General features: G+C 36.7%; 1 protein-coding gene across 1 annotated transcript in view; it reads right to left on the bottom strand.

Annotated features, from left to right (window-relative positions):
• The window catches only part of LOC117095052 (low-density lipoprotein receptor-related protein 1B), a 1687268-nt gene that overhangs the window by 983197 nt on the left and 679676 nt on the right, over positions 1-24395 (bottom strand). Inside the window, exon 3 of the mRNA XM_033231629.1 lies at positions 23995-24132. Coding sequence (XP_033087520.1) covers positions 23995-24132 — 138 coding nt within the window. The remainder of the gene's footprint in view (positions 1-23994; positions 24133-24395) is intronic.

The following is a 24395-nucleotide window of genomic DNA, read 5'->3' as shown; positions in this document are numbered from 1 at the left end:
AAATGACCTGTTGATAATGAGTGAGACATTCCAATCCTGTTTGCGATAATGTTCTTTTTTGTTACACAGTTTCTGATTTGACATTAAAGAATAGAAACTGCACAAAGTTTCTCTCCTGAGTGAGTGAAAGTATACTTATTGGGTAACAGCAAGACAAGAAAAGTGCTGGCAAGAACTCCCTACCTCTCATTAAGACCTAGTCCTTCCCTGTGTGCACTACCTTACTCAGCTACTATGGAACCACTTACATGATTTGTGAAGACTAAACACAGAACCTACCATGACATACATTAATATTTAATATTTTCTGTCAGTCCTGTTCTTTTAACCCAACAAATGAAGCATCATTAATATTTAATACACCGTTACTTTAGATTTACCTACCTATTTACTAACATCTTTGCTCACTATTCCTTTTGCATGGCAGGAAAGCTAGTTGACATCGTTCTCCTTCCACCTGAAGTACAGCCTTTATACTTTATCTTTTGTGAAGGTCAGTTGATGACAACTTTTCCTAGTTTGGGTTTGAATGCAAATATCTTTACCCTGTAAACATCTCGGATAGGAAAGGAATAGTGTTACTCTGAGACATAAGCTAGATCAATTCTACTTGATAGGAGGTCTTTCTCCTTATCATTACTGAGAAATACTCTCCAATACCAAGAGAGCTAGGAAAAGTCTCTTGTAGCATCTCTTTTATGTACGATATCCGGTAATGTCGGCCAAAGCTTTGCAAATGTATTTCTTTTTTCTTTGACACTGCTGTCACCAGATTTGCATTCAAAATGCAGTAGAAAATGACTACCTACAAGTGACCAGTTAATCTGATATTATGCTGTTGTAATTGCCAAGAACTTTTGTGAACATGAATTTAAACTGTCTCTTATTTTAGCGGAGAAAATGCCTATGTGGTACATAAATGTAGGCCTGGTCAAAAGTCTTTGAAAACACTGATCTATTTAATCAATTATGAAATGAATCTGATGTCTACCTATTTAAATAACCATCTTAAAGAATCATTTTTTTAAAAAAAAGGAACAAAGAAAAATTAACTTGTCCTAATCAATTTACATATCTCCCCACAAGTTGATTTGCAAGTTTTTCTTCTCCTCTTTAATGGATGAGTGCATCATGCCTAGAGGGCACAGAATTCTCTTTGCTGCTGGCTCAGCGATCCGTATCTTCTCAGGGTTCAAATGAAGTGTCCGAGTCAGGAAAACCTGAGCCTGTGCAGGAATAGCAGACACTGCAGAAGATTTTAATTCATAATGACATTCATTTTTTTTTCTTTTGCTTTTTCAGTGAAGCCAGTAAGAAACTACAAAAAGATGGAGATGGGGACAGGAGTAAGAGCAAGTGTTCTCCCATCAAGAAATCTAACTAGACCCACTGAACCATGAGGCAAGAATGCATTGTGTATCCTTAGCAACTCAGTCACCACTTAAAGATGTACATTTTGTGGAATAAATGAACAAATACATTAATAATTATTATGAGTAATTATTCAAATACTCTGCTAGGCGCCAGAAGCACAAAGATAAGGAGACAGACCAATAAATACCAACTTTTGAAATGCTTTTGCCATTTAAATTTGAATATGTGAAATTTCATCATGATATTATCTATCGTTCAAAGAATAATGAGATTTCCCAGTGCACTACAAGCTATTTTGTCTACATTACCACTAATTATCACACCAGTTCATCAAGGTAGTATTACTGCCCATGTGATAAGTGAGAAAATCAAGGTTTGAGACTCCTATATCCATGGGCTTCTGACTGAGTGCAAACAGCAGGAAGCAGTGACTGGAAAGAAGACATGCAATTTTTTCTTCTTCATTACTACCACAGTCAGCACCTCCGGCCACTGCAGCATCCATGGCTCTAGCTGTCAGAGGACAAACTGGCCACCAGTACTATAGTGTTTTCCCTTTTTTTCTCCAGCCTGGAGGTAAATGTATTTTTGGCAAATGTGTGGTTTTTTTTCTTTTAAACTGCTGTCACCATATCGAAGTTACTTCACCATCTATTATTTACTTTTAAGTTTTTCCACCAACAGTGTAAACATTTCCTGCCTTGATTTCCATCTATTTAAATACTCAGAGTGGTTACTGTTATTTTGCATGAATCCTGACTAAAACACCTATAATCTTTATATCACATCACACTATTTCAAATATAACCTTACAAACTGTTGATATTACTTTGTTATTTTTTTTTTTTCCAGGACTATTTTCTCCTCAACTATGAACATCTTGAGATCAGAGACAATATATTTTTATTTCTGAATTCCTCACACCTATCACATGGGCAAATACATTATAGATATTCATTAAATATTTGTTGAATAAATAAAATAATACAAGAGTGACTGAATGTAATGCTGCCATAAGATATGAAATGAAAATATTAAAATATCAACTTAGTTCAAAGAAATCTTCCTAGATTTAAGATGCCTGGGCTGAGCTTCAAAAGATAAGGAAGCATTTTTCTAGTGGATGGGAATAAGATCGCATAGTAAAGGTATTTCGAGTAGTGGGAACAGGATATATGAAACTGAAGAGCCGTTGAATGATTGACCTTGATCCAGGAAATCTTGATTCAGCTAAAACCTAGGGTGCATAAGAAGAAAGGCTGGAAGATGAGGTTGGTGAAATAGGGAACTCACGGCTGCCTTTCTAAGGAACTTGTAATTCATAAGATGAGTTTAAGCAAGGGACTGAATATTCAATTTGTACTTCATGTAGTAAGATGTTTTTTTCTGACTAAATGGATTATAGATTGAAATTAGTTAGATCAGGTGATGAAAAACAACTTGTATGATTATTACCTTACCTTACTGAAGTCTTATTATAGGCAGAACTAAGTCAGGAGGAGTTTGGATGGATAGAAGTAGGTGAATTCTGGAAGTAGTTAAGGATTAAGAATAATTTGAACTTGGTGACATGTTTTGGGTCAGGGAAGGGAAAGGAAATATTCTTATGTGGTTTCAGGAGGCTAGCCTAGTTTAGGTTACTACGTGGATGGTGACATAATTAAACAAGACAGACTGAAGGAATAATAGATTAGTGTAAAATATGATAAGCTCATAACACAGGAACAGAAAACTAAACACCACATACTCTCACTTATAAGTGGGAGCTGAACAATGAAAAGACGTGGACACAGGGAGGGCAACAACACACCCTGGGGCCTGTCGGTAGGGCGAGGGGAGAGAGAGCGTTAGGAAAAATAGCTAATACATGCTGGATTCCATACCTAGGTGATGGGTTGATAGATGCAGCAAACCACCATGGCACATGTTTACCTATGTAACAAACCTGCACATCCTACACGCGTACCCTGGAACTTAAAATAAAAAAAAAAAAAAAGAGTTCAGATTTGGTTCATGAATTTGACATGTCTGTGGAGCACCTATATGAAATACATAGGAAACAGTCAGAAATACATTTCTGGATCTCAGGAGAGGAAAGAAAGGTAGCGGCAAGTGTCGGGGGCAAGGAGGTGGTAACTGCAGTGAAGAGGAGGGCATAGAAAGAGAGTAAAGTAAGAAAAGCAAGGCAGAAAATGGAAGCCCAGGCAAGAACAAGCACTTCCTATCTCTTGGGGGCTTCCAGGGTACAAAGAAAGAAAAATTATTTATTTCCCCTTTTTATGCACAGTAATATGTAGAGAGGAAATTGGTCTCATGCTATAGTTAATTGCCAGTGCACAATTGCTGTCCAACTTTCTTAAACAGACAAAATGGCAGTCCAGAAACACCCTGATTCACCGTGTCAGTTTCTGATCAATAAAGTTGAGCTAAACTTAGACTTAGAGAACTGAACAGGACAGTATGTTCAATACCTACCGAGCTGAAAACGCTCCCAGGGAACCTGGCACTGGTCAGTTTCCATAGGTGGTAGTGTATGTTGAATGAATTGTACAAGTGTCTTCAACTTAGGCTATAGAGGTATAAGTCAAACACACACACACGTGTGTATATATATACACACATATACATGTATATATACACATATATATACATATATACATATACATACATATACATATGTATATATATACACACACATATATATAGTGTGTGTGTCTATGTGTGTATATATATATTTAAATGATCTTGTAAAGAAATATCTTGACCTATCTCCTAAATAAATTGAAAGATCTTAATACAGGGCTTGTGTCTTGTGTAGCTATGCCTCCTCATGGATCCTGCAATGACATAATTCACAACAGAAAGCTAGTAAATATCTGAGGCTGAATTGTGCGTGCAGGCACATGTTCCTGAGTCTTACAATGAAGTTTACGGCAATTTCTTTCGAATCTGAGGAGGAAGTAAGGTGATATTGTTTGGCTTTGTCCCCACCTAAATCTCATTTTGAATTGTAGATCCCATAATTCCCATGTGTTGTGGTAGGCACTCAGTGGAAAATAACTGAGTCATGAGGGTGGGTCTTTTCCATGCTATTCTCGTGACAGTGAATAAGTCTCACGAGATCTGATGGTATAAAGGGAAGTTTTCCTGCACAAGCTCTCTTCTCTTGTCTGCCACCACGTGAGATGTGCCTTTCACCTTCCGCCATGTTTGTGAGGCCTCCCCGCCCTCTGGAACTGTAAGTCCATGAAACCTCTTTCTTTTGTAAATTGCCCAGTCTTGGGTATGTCTTTATCAGCAGCATGAAAATGGACTAATCCAGAAGGCAAGGATATGCAAACTTTCACTTTTGTTCTTTACTTGAGTGTCAGGAAAATATGATGCTGTGGATGGTTAGAAGACAACAGAGATGAAGATTTGTGTCAACATAGTAAAAATTCTAGAAGACTATGGTGTCTCCTATTGGTCTCAGAATTCGAAATCAAATAAAGCACTAAAACAAATGTATTAAACACTCAGAAACCTAAATTTTAGCTGCTTACTAAGATTTTGAAGTGTTTTCTCATGATCTTCCTGCAAGCAATTGACAATGAGTTACATTCAGTTTGAAGAAATAAGTATTTTCTTCCCTTAAAAAAAATCACCAATTTAATTATCATCCAAGGTCATCAAATTTCCACTACTACAATCACTCATTAGCATCTTCAGCTCTTTCTTATTACAATCATTCTCAGTGAATCCAGCATTCATAACAAAACTCTTTGTTTCCCTCTTCAGGGAACAGTTCATGCAAAAAATGTAAAGTAGAAGTATCCCTGATATAACTAACAAATAATAAGGCCAACATACTTGGAAAAATTAGAAATTATGGGGCTGAGAAACAGTAATTGGAGATGAGGTCAGACAAATAAATAGCAAGGTTATACGGGGTTTCACATGTCATTGGAGGAGTTTATGCTTCATTTTAAATGTAATGTGCAACCCATGGATAAGTTTTAAACAAAGTAATGCTATGTCCTGATATAATCTGATTCAGGTTTTTACAGGACTACCTGGATACTTTATTGAGAAGAGAATATATTTATGATAATATTTGGAATAAGAGAAATCAATTATATGGTTATTACAGTTATTCAAGTACAAGATAATTGTGGTTTCAACCTAGATAGTAGCAGTTGAGTGAAAAGTGATAAGAATTTGGATATGTTTAAAAGGTATAGCTAATAATATATCCTGAAGAATTCAATATGGTAAATTTTTTTAAGTCAGGGATCTCTCTAATGTTTTTAGTGTGAGAAACTAAAAGAGCTGCCCCCAATTGAGAAGGAAAAAGCTATGATAGTTCTCAGGGGTGGGGAAGATCTTGGGTTTGTTGAGTTGGAACTCGGGTTTGTTGAGTTGGAGATATCTATTAGACATCCAAGTAGAGATGTTGAGTAGGCACTTGGGTATACATACCCAACTCTCTTTGCAGTTAAAGAATGAGCTAGACTGGAAAAAATTGAGAGTCACTGGCACATAGATGATCTTTAAAGCCATGAGACTAAATTAGTTCGCTAAGCAAGTAAATGAAATAGAGAGGAGAACACAGCTAAGGACAGAGCCTGCCTAAGGGGAAATGGGAAAAGTGAAGGAGACTGAAAACACACAATCAGTGAGCTAGGAAGAAAACCAAGAGACTGTGGTGGTTTCCTGAAAGGCAAGTGAAGGAGGAGGAATTGATCAACTTTGTCAAAAACTACTGATAGAAAAATTAAAAGGACATTTTAAAATTGACCAATGGTTATACCAATACAGACACTACTGATGAACTTGACAAGGCAGCTTCAATGGAATGATAGAAATGAAAGCTTGACTGTAGTATGCTTAATATAGATGAAGAGTAGTAGAAATGGAGACAATGAATAGAAGTGAAGAAATAGCACAGTAGGGAAATGAAAGTATATATATATATATATACACATGTTTAAAATTATCGGCTAAGAAGTGGTATCTATACAATAATGAGAACCCCCTATTGGTAGGAAACATTTGGATATCCCCGGAGCAAGGACCGGCCCATGTTGATTGTATTTCAACAAATATTTATCCAAACAGGCAAATAAAAGATAAACAAAGCAACCACATTTTTGAAGACCGAATCTATGAAGAACATGAAAGTAGCATACATGTACAACTCTGAAGAAAATAAGTCTCTGAGACACTTAAATATCCCCCTTAGTTCGAAGACAGCCTTCCTTTTCCATATGTGATTTAGCTCCCATTAATTCAAGACAGTTTTCATCATCCAACTACAAATGTGGCACGAGGATGTTGAAGTGAGTAATTGTTTTGTCATCGTACAAAGTAGTTGACATTGAGTCAACTCTGAAAATTATCTTCTCTCAAACTATTTTTCCTTACCTAGGCCAGATTAATCCCTACATTCAAAGCACAAAAATGTAATGTTCATTTAATATCATTTTACTGCCTTTTGGCCATTAACTTCACTGCAACTTCAGTCTCCAGGACCAATTTGTCAGGTTTCAAAAATATTTTAATAAAGTTGGCATAAATCAATTTTCCTCCTCAAATCCTTCTCTCAGACGTACGACATGTTGTCTTTTATTTGCTGGATCATCCATCCATACATATTTCATTTGTAGTTCCTTGTCTAGCCCATCAATTGTGATTACATTAATGGCACCAAGTCAGCTCTATATTACTAAGTTAGGCCTCCACAGAGGTACTTTTAAAACGATTCTAATTTAATTCCAACAGTACCTAAAGCTGAGCATTTATTTGATGTTTAAACACATTAGTTCAATTATAGCTTCATATCTAATCTTAGTTCAAGTACATTCTCCCCCTATTGTACAATAAGAATGGTCAAATTCTGCATATTCTCAGTCATAAGTGGGAGTTGAACAATGAAAACACATGGACACAGGGAGGGGAACATCACACATGAGGGCCTGTTGAGGGGTGGGGGTCAAGGAGAGGGAGAGCATTAGGACAAATATCTAATTCATGCAGGGCTTACAACCTAGATGACAGATTGATAGATGTAGCAAACAACCATGGTACATGTAGATCTACGTAACAAATCTGCATGTTCTGCACATGTATCTCAGAACTCAAAATAAATAAATAAATAAATAAATCAATCAATCAATCAATAACAGGTGAAATTACCCCATCCTTTCCTTATCTTTCTAAAATAAAATAAAGCTTAACATACAGACAAAGAAAGTTTAAGTTTCTATACTCTGCCTTATTGTTACTATACTAGTAGTAACCAGCTGCCCAAAGCCAACAAAATATCTTGTTTAATTGAAAAATAAATAAGTGGCCGGGCGCGGTGGCTCAAGCCTGTAATCCCAGCACTTTGGGAGGCCGAGACGGGCGGATCACGAGGTCAGGAGATCGAGACCATCCTGGCTAACATGGTGAAACCCCGTCTCTACTAAAAACTACAAAAAAACTAGCCGGGCGAGGTGGCAGCGCCTGTAGTCCCAGCTACCCGGGAGGCTGAGGCAGGAGAATGGCGTGAACCCGGGAGGCGGAGCTTGCAGTGAGCTGAGATCCGGCCACTGCACTCCAGCCTGGGTGACAGAGCGAAACTCCGTCTCAAAAAAAAAAAAAGAAAAAAAAGAAAAAGAAAAATAAATAAGTAATAAAATTTAAAATATTAAGTTTGAATGGCTATTATAGCATAAAGCATGATCATAAACATCAACAGCAATTCACATCTATGATATCAGTATGTTTTTTAATTTTTTAAAAGAGGAAAACTTCTGATAATTTTTCACAACTGGAATACAATTGACTTTTGAGCTGTATTGAGTCAATGCTAAGGAAATAACATTTCTGTGACTGCACAAAGAGAGTTGGATGACCTTTTGTTTAATATTCTGCATTAGTAAACTTTCACTGAGAATCCTGAGGCAGTTCTTGTTTAGAGTCGTATTGGTCCATTGTAGATATGTAGTACATTGGTTGAATGCAGTAAAAATAAAACAAAATACGAATGAGTTGCAACATCCCAAGTCACTGAACTAAGTGCTAATTGCCTCTCCAAAAGATGATTATATATTCCATCTGCATCTGAATAGCAAAGAATTGTTGTAATTTTATATATTGGAAATATTTATATTTGCTTTGGGAAGTATTTCTCACTGAAACTATTACATGCCGCAAATCATAAATGACAAATGAAAATAGAAAAAGCTATTGAAGAAAAAGGGAGAAAGACGTTGTACACCAAATAAAGCTTCGGGAGAAAACTTCAGCAGTCAAATAGCGAAAGCTTAGATTTCAAAAAGAATAGTTTAACCAGGAAAGAAAAAATAAAAAGTCTTTGCCAATCATGAAGGATGTCTTTGCATATAGACTTTTTAAGTGCGAGTACTATTTCTTTGCCTATAGTATTTCTATCTGAACAGGAAAGATAATGATACGTCAACAGTTTAAAAATCCAATCCATGTTTATATATATGTTTTATATATGTTATATATAATTTTATATGTGATTTCATATATAATTTCATATATATTTTATATATGATTTTCTATATAGATATATCTCAATTTTTTGTTCTGATTTTTGGGGCTGTAAAATCCTGTGCTATGTATAAACTAAAAATACAGCCATTCAAGTTTGGCAGATATTACTAACTGCAATTCAGCCACATTTGTCTCAGTTCCAGGCTCCTGAAAGATATGAGTTGTAAATACTAGAAAAAGTATGCTTTCCTGGCTGGCTAAGCCACACAGGTCTTTCTAACAGTGACTAGTTCGGTGAAGAGATCATTAGTCTCATCCCAAGTGTTTCTCCATTTTCTTACCTGCCCACTCAAAAAAGCAGCATAACACCACACTGCAGTGAGTTTACCCTTGTTAAAAACGAGAGAAAAATCTATGAGTGAGCAATATACATAGGGAATTTGGTACAATCTCTAACATTTTTCTAACTTTCATTCCTCTAAACCCTTTGAATTCTTCAATCTTTATCTTCTCTTACTTAGACATCAAGGATTTTTAGAACAAATTGGATCGTGTATTGGATATACTATGTATTCTATCGGATATGTTGTTTTTGCTGTGACTTTTTTGTTTGTTTGTTTGAGACGAAGTCTCACTCTGTCGCCCAGGCTGGAGTATAATGTCGCGATCTCGGCTCACTGCAAGCTCCGCCTCCCGGGTTCCTGCTATTCTCCTGTCTCAGCCTCCCGAGTAGCTGGGACTACAGGCTCCTGACACCATGTCTGGCTATTTTTTGTTTGTTTGTTTGTTTTTGTTTGTTATTTGTTTGGTTTTTTTTTTTTTTTTTTAGTAGAGACGAGGTTTCACCGTATTAGCCAGGATGGTCTCAATCTCCTGACTTGGTGATCTGCCCAGCTGGGCCTCCCAAAGAGCTGGGATTACAGGGTGAGCCACCCCACCTGGCCCTTTGCTGTGACTTTTTATTAAGATCTGATCCACTGCCTATATAATGCCTATTTACTCTCTAAAACCATGTGGTAAAAATGGCTTTCTTAATTGAGATATCACTGATAGGGATTTATTTGGGGGTGTAAAAAGTGTTAGAAGTAATCACCCGATGGAATTTGAAATTAAAAGGAAAACTAAAACTCCTTCAAAATAAAACAAAAATCGATAGCAATAAAAAAGGTTTTGGGTTTATTTGTGCAAATATCAGTGGGCTAAGGAAAGCAAACAAACAAACAAACAAAAAGATAGGAAAATTTACCATCAGAAGGAGAATAAGTACAATCTAACATGGCTTGACATATGTAATGAAGCTTGGCAGTCCCAATATATTAAATAAAACAGAAAGAAAGTATACACATAGACAAGCCACAGTTAAGATCAATGCTAAAATAGGGTTGGCTGACCAGAAATGTGAAATAATAGCCGACATTGAAATTCAGACAAGTTTTTTTTAAAAAAGTCTCAAGGGTAAGCTTGCATTTGAAGGCATAAAACTGAGAAAATAACGTCTGAAAAAGTATTGGATATGCAGTGGCTAGGGAGTGTGAGAGGAGAGAAAAAGGGAAAGAAATGGTGAAAAAATGGAAAAAAAAATAAGGAAGAAACTGGGTGGGAGGGATAGAAAGAGATGGCTACATGGGTATCTTCTTCCCTTAAACTTCATTAATCTGGCTTTTCTCAGGCAGCAGGCAGCCCTCACTGGCTCCATGGGAACTATCCTTTATGGACATTTATCTAGGTATTTGGTAGTTTTTTGCTACAGCACAGAATGACTTTTTTTTTTTTTTTTTTTTTGAGACAAAGTGACAAAGTCTGGCTCTATTGCCCAGGCTAGAGTGGAGTGCAGTGGCACCATCTGGGCTCACTGCAACCTCCACCTCCCAGGCTCAAGCCATTCTCCCACCTCAGCCCCCAAAGTAGCTGGGACTACAGGCAAGCACTGCCACTCCTGGCTAAATGTTGTATTTTTTGTAGAGACAGGTTTTTTCCATGTTGTCCAGGTCTCGAACTCACGAGCTCAAGCCCTCTGCTCGCCTTGGCCTCCCAAAGTGCTGGGATTATAGGCGCGAGTCACTGCTCCTGGCCTACAGCATAACTTTTATACCTCTCAGGTATGTTAATTTTTATTTTATTTATTTATTTATTTATTTTTTGAGACGGAGTCTTGCTCTGTCGCCCAGGATGGAGTGCAACGGTGCGACCTTGGCTCACTGCAACCTCTGCCCCCCAGGTTCAAGCGATTCTTGTGTCTCAGCCTCCCGAGTAGCTGAGAATACAGGCGCCTGCTACCGTGCCCAGCTAATTTTTGTGTTTTTAGTAGAGACAGGGTTTTGCCATCTTGACCAGGTTGGTCTTGAAATCCTGACCTCATGATCTACCCGCCTCAGCCTCCCAAAGTGCTGGGATTACAGGCATGAGCCACTGCGCCCAGCCTAAATATTTTTATTTGTTTATATAATTTTATATCTAGAAGGAGTCAGTGATATTGTCCAAACCTATTCTTTTAGCAGTAATCAAAGCCACAGAGCTAATTAATGACCAGCTCTCTTTCTTTCCTTTAGAGTCCTCTCATAGGGTTTATCAAACAGAGTAGGACTACAACAGCTACCTAGTGAGTAGCTAACTGCTCTGTTAAAACACGTATAGCATAAACTGCTAGTTGTTATCAAATATCTATTATCTTCTTCTTCCAAGGTTGATTTTATTGAAGCAAAGTTTACCCTCTTGAAAAGATACATCTCCCAGTCTTTCGTGCAAATAAGGGTGGCTGTGTGTTAGTTAAAATTCTGATCAATGGGATAAAGGTGTTTAATCAGGCTTCTGGAAAGTTCCTTAAGAAGGTAAGTTGCTTGGTAGGGGTAATTTGGTCTTCTTCCTTCCCCCTGGAATGTGGATGTGATATTTCAAGCTGCAGTGGCCATTTTTTTAGCCATTTTTCTACCTTGAGGATGAAAGCCAAGTGACAAGGATTGCAGAACAGAAATAATAGAGTCTGGGACCCGAGTCACATACGGAATCACCTTACCTTCAACGGAATGTCTATCTATAACATTTTTTTTTTATTTGAAAGAAAATGTAAAATTCCGTAAAACTCTACTTGTTTTTTTTTTTTCTTTTTTGTTTGTTTGTTTTTTAAATCCAATCTGTTAAAGATCTCGGTTATTCCCAGCCAAACACAATTCCTGACTGACATGTCATAAGTGAAAAAGGAAATGCTCAGGATACATATATATGTGTGTGTGTGTGTGTGTGTGTGTGTGTGTGTTTGTGTGTGTGTGTGTGTGTATCCTCTCAGGTGTATGAAATATTTACCTGAGAGAGAGAGATCAGGGGGAATTATAGCAGTCAGAAACTATGACAGCCAATTACAGTGGGTAATAGACAGTCAATAAACTGTGTCCGGGTTAGTAAGGAGGGATGATTTATACCTTCAGAGGTTTGGAAACTTTAAAACTATTTGGACAAGTGAAAGACTATTTGGAAAAATGTGATTAAGTTAGAGGAGTATAGAATCTGTTAGAAGGAACAGGCTAAAAACTGAGAGGGCTTAGAAAATATTATGATATGAAATGCAAGTATTTGCACATAGTACAGATTGCTAAGCATTGACTATATAACCAAAAATGGTTATTAGAATTTCTTTCCCTGAAGGCATTCCAAATAAGGTAGATGGCATTCTATCTAGGTGAGTTTGGTTTCAGTCCAGCCTGAAGGCAGATAGATGAACTGGATGACCTCTGAAAGTCCCTTCTGGCCCTATTATCCAACAACTCTATTTTGCACTGAGAGAAAGTTATTGCTGCTTCTTTATTTGTAGTTATAGTCATCAAGGAGACCTGTACTTCCCTTCTGCACATTGCAGATATTTCTGGTAAATAAGAAACAAAACCGAAAGGAGCAAATCACTTTAGGCAAAATGCAGGCGTGAATATTCCTGACAAAAAGCACACTGTTTTTGTTTTGTTTTTGTTTTGTTTTTTGCTGGAAATGGTGGTGGGATGGCGGGTCAAAAATTCCAGCATACAATGTAGTACATACTATCCCTAGAAGTTGCTCTGCAAAACAATCCTTACACCTTTACACTCTATCACTCCCTCATGGTTCCCCATATGTTTGTCATCTCTGGCCAGTTGGATGGGTCTTTGCGGTCAAGTGACTGGATAGAAGTAAACTATGCTTCTTCAGATGTTTCCAATCTAGTAGGGGTATGAAACATATACATAGAAAAAAAGACAAATAAAACCAAGGCACTTTTGCGTGAAAAGCTCACATCAAAATGTAAGTTACATTGTGTTAGGCAACATTGGAATTTTATCTCAAATATATTCCTCTTGGTTCTGCACATTCTGTTTTGCATAATGAATTTATATGGATAGAATACAACCCTGACTTACTGAAATGGAACTGAAGTCATTGGCGGGCAGGAGGACACAAGAGTCAAAGCAAGAGCATGACTAGTGCAAACCTCATCTTACACTGGTTTTGAAAATGTGAACAAATGAAACAAACTCAGTCGAAGAGTGTAAAAGGATAAGTATATTTTTAATTCTCTAAATAATCATTTTACCTGGATATCCAATAGACACAGGCTAGGAAAATTTGATAGATTGCACATGTATTTCTATGTACACATTCTGTATACACACAAATATTTCCACATACATTTATATAAAACAAATCATATATTTAATTCTACATATAATAAATATTTGGGGATCATTTTACATATATTATTTAGAATAAAGAGCATTTATACCTATTAATATTTCTCTCCAAATTTCTTTGAGACCACTAAAGTAATATTTAATTAACCTAACTAAAAATTAGACAATTCAAGTTCTTAGAGCTACTTTCTCTAAGAATATTGGAGAATTCTCAGAGTCATTTATTGAACTGTATAGATTTTTTCTTGGCACTTTCTGGTTTTGTACCTGTACTGTACTCTAAATAAGAACACACCACACATTTCAGCAAATGGAAGTAAAATTTGCTCTTTAGGGCTTGTCCTTCCCATTCTCCTTGTATCCGACACTCAAGCCTTGGCTCACAAGCACAATGACCTAATCCAGAAGAAACTCAGTGAGCAGAGCAGATTGATCTCTCTTTGGTTGCCACTTCATGGTTTTTTACAACCACAGTGGGTTGTTGGACCAGTTCTACAATCCCTTGTGTCATAAAGAGATCAATCATTTGGTTTCAAGCTTTTTCTTAATCGCAAGCCTAATGGAAAGCTAGAACACAAATTCTCAGCTAATGCAAATAAATCTGGGTGATTTACTTTCACTAAAATATTAGTCACTAATGAAGAGTTTCTTGCATCTAAATTCAAATATGCAAATGTATGCCAAAAGTTTGGAAACTTATAATATATGTGCATATGTCTCTGTATCTCCACAAAAGTAAAAAAGAAATAATTGTTTGATTTGATTCTGAAGGGACTGACTACGGTGAACTCAGAAGTAACCAGTCTCACAGCTATTTCATTTTTCAGAATATTACTTAATGTATTGAAATATTCTGTTATTCTAGTTCATTTGTGCTGTTATAACAAAATACCAGAGGCTTTGTAGCTTAAACAATGGCAGCTTATTTCTCATAGTTCTGAAGGCTGGAAATTCCAAGATCAAGGTGCCACCAGATTCTATTTTCCATGAGGGCCCATTTTATGACTCATGGAATAAGGTCTTCCAGCTGTGTCCTCATGTAATAGAAGGGGCAAAAGACTTCTATGATTCTATTTTTCTATTTTTTGAGACAGAGTCTCATTCTGTCACCCAGGCTACAGTGCGGTGGCATAATTTTGGCTCACTGCAACCCCCACCTCCCAGGCTTAAGCAATTCTCATGCCCCAGCCTCCCAAGTAACGGATTACAGGCACGTGACACCACATCTGGCTATTTTTTGTATTTTTAGTGGACTTTGCCATGTTGGCCTGGATGGTCTTGAACTCATGGCTTCAAGAGATCCAACCCCCGCTTGGCCTCCCCAAGTGCTGAGATTACAGGCGTGAGCCTATTTTATAAGGGCACTAATCCCATCTGTGAGCGCTCCACCTTCATGACCTAATAACTTCTCAAAAGAATCCACCTCCTCATAACATTACCTTGGTAATTAGATTTCAGCATTTGAATTTTGGGGTGATACACATTCAAACCACAGTAGATGGAACTAACACACATGTGATTCTATGGAATAGGGTTTACTATATAAGTGAAAAGAATGGATTATTTAAAAAGCCACAAAAATAGTATTTTTTACAATTATGAAAATATTAGAAATTCAGAAATGAAAACACTGGCTGAAAATCTCTTGTGAGCTTTGTCTATAGAATTTGTAAGATTTACTAGAATTACAGATTAGGCTCAACAGACCTAAAATCTTCTAAATATTTATGGTTAATTCTCATTGGAACGTCCCTTCTTATTTAATGTTTCACTTTCCAGGATTTGACTGGCTGAGGTTTGAGTTAGCCATAGTCAACTGTCATCTGGAAATAGCTAAATACAGTTTAATAAGGTATTTTGAGAGAGAGAAAGAGACCACATTTATAAAACGTTTATGACAGTAAATTGTTATTGTTCTATTTTATGATTATTGATGTTAATCTCTTACTGAGCCTAATTTATGAATTAAACTTTATCATAGGTAGGCATGTATAGAAAAAAACATAGTCTGTATAGGCTTGGGTACCATCCACAGTTTCAGGCCTTCACAGGGGATCTCGGAATGTATCCCCCATGAGGATACATTATTCAACATTTAAACTTTCTCTATTGAATGACTTTGAGAAATCTCTCTTTATTTCTTCCAGATTCCATCATGAGTGTCAAAATTTCTGAAGTTTTTTAACTTCTTGTTGTTACTGGTGCAGATCTACTTCAAAGAGTTAAAATGAACAGTTCCCTTCCACATTCTTCACCAAATGAAAGCACTCATTTTTCTCAAAAGGATAAGCTACTAGTAAGATTGAGACACTGAATACTTCAAACTGGTTACTTAGTTGTTTAGCCTGTTGTTTACTCAGCATATTTTTTTTCTTTTTCAAACAATTAATAAACTTGACAAGGAACATATAGTTAGTTGAAAAATGTCTTCAGCTGAAATTCTACAAGCCATCTTGCTGCTTTGAGAATGGGTCAGGAGGATGCTGAAGCATCATGATGTTATGCAGTTCTCTGAGTTGATATGTTAAGGCCCAGTAGTCAAAATTGGTGAAGGAAAACTCAAGGTCACAGGGTTTAACGCTTGCTCTCCAACTGATTTCCAGTGTGACTCCTGGGGATGCCATTCAACTTCAGCTACCTGCTTTAATTCCTTGCTTTTTAAATATCAAGCTGCTGTGTCAAAAACCAAATAAAGAATCATACGGGATTTGGCCTCACATTTGAGGCTGAGTAGAGAGCTGAGTGACAGTTAGTTGTAATTCATACTTTTGAATAATATTAAAATAGTGATATATTTTTCAAAGTTAAAGGACAAGAGGACAAAATTTAGGCAAGTTCTACTACAAGGTAGTATTTTAGTAGCTTGCGAATGGTGAAATTATGGTTGCTTAAAATAGTAAATATACCTTCCAAATTTCTAAATGTTATTTGAAAAGGATTTTGCTTAATATGGCTCCTTATGTTGTCTATTTTGACTTTCACTTACACAAACTACATCCAAGTGACACATTAAAGAACAACATGTAATGTGCATCCATTCTGGAGTTGATCAATGTGAGGTAAGGATTATTGTTTATCTCCAAGTTTTATAATCACAGTAATCTACATATATACTTTCTAAGAATAAACTATATAACCTGCTACACATATGCAACAATTCTAGCTACTATATGCTTATTATTAAAACTTCATGTAACACCCTTAAAATACTACTAAGAATATACTCTGATATGTTTTGCTTTTACTCTCTTGCTTTTTATGGTTTTATGAAATGCATTTTAAATAAGTCATAATGTATACCTATTCTAATGTAACTCCTCTTGGTCTATTCCTAAGTATTTTTTCAGGTTCAAACTCCTCTCACTACACTCAAGGATGTATGCTTCAACCTTACCCAAAAAGTTAGAGGTCTTGAACATACAATACTTTCTCCTGCACTTATGCCTCTGTATACGTAGTTCCCTAATTTTGTAATGTTCTTCCTTTCCTCACCTGCCTACCCAACGCTTAGAGTGAGATGCCTATCAACTATTAGCTCACTTGGGATATCTTCTTGCATCTTCTCACGTAGAATTAGATACTTCTCGTCTTATTCTTCCTCTTTAATGTTTACCTACCTCAATTACTACATGTGAATTCCATGAAGGCAGAAAATAGGACTTTCTGAATCCCTGGTACTTAGCTAAATATCTGGAATATTGTCAGTGCAAACAAATTTTACTGAAGTTGATTAATGAATTGAATTTTGGAAAAGTCCTTACTGTATTTCTATTGTCACATTTAAAGAAGTCTTTTTGGCCTCATACTCATTATATTTTCTACATTCTTTGTTTTCCACTATCAAGATGAGAAAGATGAAGGAAATATCTAGATAAACATGGGCTACCAGGTCCTATAAATATTCATATAAATTAACACTATCAGTAGTAGAACATTAACATGTCTCTTCAGTAGGGGAGAGATCACTCATCCTAAGCAACTTGAGTTCTCTGGCTTTTTGTGGTTTCAAACAAGACTTCCATCTAGGAGGATAGTACGTTTGAGAAACAGGTAGAAATAATAGGAGTTGTTTGCACCAAGGGGTGAATCTACATATCAAAGCAATTGCTATTTCTTCTACTACAGATACCAGGTATACACACAGAATAAATATTTTCTTGGGGTGGTAGCAGTGGATCCATGTTGTTGACTTGCACCTATTTAAAACTGGCCAGGCACAGTGGCTCATGCCTGTAATCCTAGTACTTTGGGAGGCTGAGGCAGGTGGATCACCTGAGGTCAGGAGTTTGAGACCAGCCTGACGGTGAAACCTCGTCTCTACTAAAAATACAGAAATTAGCCACACGTGGTAGTGGACGCCTGTAATCCCACCTATTTGGGAGGCTGAGGCAGGAGAATCACTTGAAATCTGGATGTGGAGGTTGCAGTGAACTGAGATTGTACCACTGCACTCCAGCCTGGGCGACAAGGGCAAGACTCCATCTCAAAAATTAATAATAATAATAATAATAATAATAATAATAAAATAAATTAAAATCAAATCAAATCAAAATTAACTGAAAATAGAGCATATTGCAGCAACAAATAAAGATCCATAATATACTAGGAATCTCACTACAGAAAAGCTGTGATCAAAAATTATAGAAGTAATGTAACTTCATTTGAAACCACTACTGTCTAGGAAGAGGGACGGATATAGACTCTGGAATGATGTCTTAATGAAGAATATCTCCTTTTAACTTAAAGCCTTCTGTAATCATTTCTAAACTACTAGTAGGCAGTTTTCACCATTTGTAAAAATTTACAAATTTTTTTTGTTTCCATAGTTATTCTTAAACAATAATTCTGTTTGGAGGAAGAGAACATGTACTTAATATAATATTAACATTCATCAAAGATGTAAACCTATTACAAATGAATTAACTTCCATTCAACAATTAACTATTTTAGATGACCTTTTGAATTCTCAGCTACAACATAGAGTCAAATTACTTAGTTATCCTTTCCCCAGAGGTATTTACTGAGTTAGCTAGCTGCCCCTTCTGTCAATGCATTTGAACATTTTTAAACTTGAATTCTAAGTCTCTTTAGCATGATTAATTTAGCAATTATACCTTATAAATCAGTGTTAAGAAGTCAGATGAATGTGCAAAAGCATATTTCTAATTAAACAGAATTTATAAAACTAAGTCCCTGAAAAATGAACATACATACATATATATGTGCAAGTATGCATGTGTATATATGTTTATATATACACATATATACATATATATTTAGAACAGTCTTCCATAAGTGCACAAACCTAATTTCATGTAGGTGTCATTTGTCAATATAAACAATATCGGTATAAGCCTTTAAAAGGATGAAACACTTATAGAAGTTCTATTCTTTCTAGAAATTGTTGCTTTGCTTCTGGGAAGCATTAAGCTTGGCCCCGAAATCAGCTAGTGTTAAGGTTCATAGCCTTTAACTAAACTAACTCAGTTACTTAAACTAATCTCTTTGAGAGGAAATCCTTACACCTGAGATAGGCTTGAGACTGATCACCTTAGCACAGCTCAACACAGAGAAAATACAGCAGGATCTACTCTTAAATTGTAAGAGCTTTACTAATCAAAAGTGTTCTGAGCTCCCAAACCTAGGTCTTCCTGGCTAATTCCACTTCTTTGTTTCTTAGCTGTAGGCTTATTGATGTTTCAAGACACTTTAGCACAGGTTTCCCTCCCTGTGCTTTAAGCTCAGTGTTGATGACAGATACACTTACTAGAACACTGCAATTGCACCTCTTCTCCTTACCTTTGTTTTGGAATTCTGCGTGCTGAAATTCCACTCTATAGTATGATTTTAAATTAGAAAAATATTGGCAATATTTTAATGAAATTTTTTAAATGAGGCTATGACAAGATTAATTGATAAAATAAAGTAAAATTAAAAACTAAAAAGAGCTGAAAATTCATTTGTCTTCTTCAATAGCTTCACTAAATTCCTTCCTTCCTTCCTTCCTTCCTTCCTTCCTTCCTTCCTTCCTTCCTCCTTCCTTCTTTCCTTCCTTCCTTCCTTCCCTCCCTCCCTCCATTCTTTTCCTCCCTTCCTTCCTTTCCTCCCTCTTTCCCTCCCTTCCTTTCCTCCCTTCCTCCCTTCCTTTTTCCATAGTAGTAGCTGGAATAGGATTTTTAACAAAACAACAGCACAGATACATTTTTCGTGTCTGGAAGACAAAAAAAAAAAAAAAATGGAGTCTTGAAAAACCTCTAGATTAATTCCATTTTAGAAAATTTGGAATACATATAAGATTTAAGCAAGAATGTTGAAGAAGTATTAATTTTCCCATGGTGAATCATCACAGATAATAAAGGCTACTATTTACCTTGGTCCATTTTGAGAATGCCTCTAAGTTCTAAATCACTCCCAGGATTTTTTCAGCACTTTCTCATAAGAGTTTAGTTTTATGGATAGAAATATAAAAGTAAACAACCAGCTACATAAAATTTTAAATAACAGAAGTTGCCATCTAAATTAAATACATTAGAATTACTGACAATAGATTATGAGTGGATTAAGAAAAAATGCAATTGCATATATTAGGAAAGTTATATTCCAACTGGAAAGTAAGGTAAAATAATCAAATGGAATTTAAAAGTCTGAGTATGCATTATTTTAAGGAGTTGGGTGATATATAAGGGGATCTTATTCTTTTGTAGTTTCCTGATCAAATATGCCAATTAATTATGTCATATACTAAGAATCACACAGGAAAATATTCAGAATAGAAAAACTATGAGAAAAGATGAGTATGTGTATATGTATTTGTATGCTTTGGGGTGAGCTTTTCATATGTCAGAGAGTTTTTTTCTCCAATCAGTTTTAGTAACATCTTCACACACATTATCCTCTTAGATTTAAAAGAACTTCAGAATGTTTGCTAGAAAACAATCACATAGATTGAATAATCACTTTTGCTAGTGACATGAAAGATAAAATTCTTTTTTTCATTGACTTCAGAACTTTCCATATTCTTTTAACAGGATAAGAGCAGATGCTGCCACAGAGACTGTCATTCCGACGGATATTTAAATATATTATCACTTGGGGGCCAGGCACTCACACCTGTAATACCAGCACTGTGGGAGGCAAGTTGGGTGGATCACTTTATATCAGGAGTTTGAGACCAGCCTGGCCAACATGGTGAAACCCTGGCTATGCTAAAAATACAAAAATTAGCTGGTGGCACAGGCCTATAATCCCAGCTACTTGGGATGCTGAGGCGGGAGAATCATTTAAACCTAGGAGGGGGAGGTTGCTGTAAGCTGAGATCATGCCACTGCACTCTAGCCTGGGCAACAGAGCAAGACTCTGTCTAAGTAAATAAACAACTTACCACTTGACACCACAAATGTAATTTAACAGGGATGTTAATAAAAAGAAGGCTTCTCTTGCTTATACTCACTTTAAATGTTAATAATATAATACTGACAGGAGGCAGGGAAATCCTGGGTAGAAGAGGGCAATTCCCCAGCAAAGGCCCCACCCTCAAGCCTGGAAACCCACGGCCCTAAATGGGAACAGGCATTCCTGTTTTCACACTCAGATGTTGTCCTTTGGCCTGCCACACCTCCCTATCCTGTACCCATAAAAACCCCAAACCTCGGGCTCCACAAAGAGAAGAACAGAGATGCAGAAAAGCGGCAGAGCAACAGAGCGGTGCAGCAGAGAAGGAGAGAAGCGAAGGAGCATCTGAATGTCGAGATAAGTTCGGCTGGGGATGGTCATAGAGAAGATCAGCCACAGGACAGCCAAACTCCAAGGGAAGATCATCTCCCCACACCATCCCCTAGCTTCTCATCCATTCCACTGAGAACCACCTCCATCCAACAATAAAATCTTCTGTATTTACCATCCTTCAATTTCCCCGTGTGACCTGACTCTTCCTGGACACAGACAGGAACCTGGGTGCTAAGAGGGCACTGAGCTGGTTAATACTTAAGCCATCTGCAGATGGCACAGCTAAAAGAGCATTATAACATGCTTTGGGAGTGGCAGGCACCCACCCGTAGATGCTACTGTGGGGCCAGAGCCCAAAAGTGCTGGCCCCAGCTCCGGCACCTATCTGTCTGCATGCTCCCATTCCTGGAAGGGGTTTGAGCCCACAGCAGCCAAACAGATGAGCCACAACCCTGTCGCACATCCTGCAAGGGGAGTCTGGGAACTCCTGTTTCATTAACATAATAAATTATCTTAAGAATGTCAAATTTAAAATAGCGTTTTGCTACATCTTAGTCCATCTTGTTTCTATTTGTCAAAGTTGTTCACTGCTTCCATCATTCTTTATACAGTTGTGTGCATTTCTGTGGAAATTTTCTGGATTGAGAGGCCTTGTATTTTATAGAATGTATTTTCATTGCTCATGTTTGTGTAATCACCTCTGAAGAAATATTTGAAAAGGTGATGATTTTGTTCTTTTAAAAGCTTAGTCATACATATCTATCTGAAAATTCAAAAACAATATAACCAAAAGCCTGAATTATAACTGAGTTGAATAAAATTAGTCTCTAGAAAATATAATTAATAACCAAAAAGAAAATTACACTTTATAATTCAGTTTCCTTCCTCCCTCCCTCCCTCCCTTTCCCCCTCACTCCCTCCCTCTCTCTCTCTCTCTCTCTCTCTCTCTTTCTTTCTTTCTTGAATGGAGCTTCACTCAGTCACCCAGGCTGGAGTGTAATGGCATAATCTCTACTCACAGCAACCTCTGCCTCCTGGGTTGAGAATATAGTCGCCTGCCACCATGCCTGGCTAACTTTTTGTATTTTTAGTAGAGATGGGGTTTCACCATGTTAGCCTGCTGGTCTCAAACTCCTGACCACGGGTGATCTGCCCACCTCGGCCTCCCAAAGTGCTGGGATTACAGGAGTGAGCCACCGCACCCAGCCTACTTTCTTTTCATATCACTTTTTTGTATACAATTACATGAAAAATATCACAAAGCCTTTACATAAAAATAAAATCTCTTATTCATTATTATTACATATGCATTCATAACTGCAACTAAGAATCTGCTGATTGTTTATGTAACTTTAATGCTAAGAAAGGAAACTCAGGCCAAAGAAGCAACCTTCTGAAGATCTTTAAATTTCCAGTCAGAATTCATCCACAGAGTCAGAGTAATTGGACATTTAGAAAGAGGGAAAAGACCTTTAGAAAGAGGGAAAAGACCTAGTGACCAGTTGATTTCCACAGCCTACCTGTGGTCTCTCAACATTCTTACATCTTCAGGTTATTGTTCTGAGATTTATGCTTTTTCTAATATATATCTCCATTTATGGTCTTGAATTCAGCTTACTTCACCCCAGACCTGGAAAACTGTCAGCCAACAAGCCCTGTCACGCCCCCAGACAGGTTTTGCTTGGGCATGTTATTGATGATACAATGTTTTAAAAAATAGTATCTGACTTTGAGCACTTTAAATGTATACACATATGGCACGCCTCCTGAACAACTGGAATTTCTGGTGACCTGGGACCTCTTCCCGCATGACAGCAATTAGTTTGTGTGAAGCTACCCAGAAACCAGATATGTTATCTCCAGTTTTCTATCCTTTCTTCTATTCATTAGGGTCTTACCCACCCCCAAATGAAGGACAGGTTCTCATTGAAATCCTAGCTTCAATATCCTTTGTGTTACACTCAGTCTATGAGAATCTGAGTTAGAGACTTCTAGTACAGTTGTTTCTTTCCCAGCTCCATCTTGCAGTCTGATTCACTTGACTGATACCTTGATTCTGTTCTCAAATCTGGGTCCTTACCTGGATGCTTGATTTTTCCTTCTGCTGTTATTTCTCTTCATCTCGTGTTTCATTTCCCCCTACTCCACCCCCACTAGAATGTGCCAGTAGCAATTAACTTTTTATTACTTTTTAGAGTTTAATTATTATCACTCTTATCATTAATATCTAGGTCATATTTTACCACTGTGGCATTTAGATGTTGATTTTTAAAAAGACAGAAAATTACAAGAAAGTTAATAGTCTAATATTATGGAAAGATTATGAAGGAAAAAATTTCCCATGGATATTTCTTCCTAAAATACTTGGTTGCCGAAGCATTCCTTCAAATACTTTAAGCAAAGGTTTAGAGAAACAAGCTTATAACACCATGTGATATCAATCTGCTGTGAAAAAGACTTCCCATTTGCCTTTTGATCAAAAGTACTTTTTTATATGAAACATGTAATTGTTTAAGAGCCCAACTTCAAAGTCTAAATGTGTGTGTGCATGTCTGTGTTACCTAATGGTGTTTTTTTGCTCAAACATAATACTTGCAGCTTTGAAATGCATATTAAATGTCTGGCAATAAAATTCATGCTTTCTTAATAACTGATATGCTTATGGTTGAAAGAAAAGGCAGGTTCTAGGTTTTCTTTGAACTTTCATTACTACGCAAAATGTAATATTTCAGTTGCATTGTTCCATGAATGGACTCACCCTGACAATGTACTCCTTCGTCATACCCGTCTGGGCAGTCCAAGACACCATCGCACAGCTGGGATAAATGAACACATTTGTTGGTACCAAGGCAAGCAATGTGATTCAAGGGGCACTTGATTTCTACCTCCTCAGGACCTGAAAAAAATGTAAAAAAGAATAGAATTATGTGTTAGCTTTTTTAAATGGTAAAACTGTTAAGCACAAGTAATTACTAGCATTGTTTTACAAAACAAAGCTACAGAAAATACTGTGAGAGAAGAGTGCTGCTCTTGTTCTCAGAGACATTGAAGTTAGCCTATGTGATTAAACACCTAATTTTTACAAGCCCCATAGAAAAGGAAATATGTATTTTTTCAAATAATGCATTAGAAACATAAATATTCTTCCCAAACATTAAA

Source organism: Trachypithecus francoisi, unplaced genomic scaffold (assembly GCF_009764315.1).
Source record: "Trachypithecus francoisi isolate TF-2019V2 unplaced genomic scaffold, Tfra_2.0 Lachesis_group13, whole genome shotgun sequence".
Lineage (NCBI taxonomy): Eukaryota > Metazoa > Chordata > Mammalia > Primates > Cercopithecidae > Trachypithecus > Trachypithecus francoisi.
This window is presented reverse-complemented; position numbering and strand designations above follow the sequence as displayed.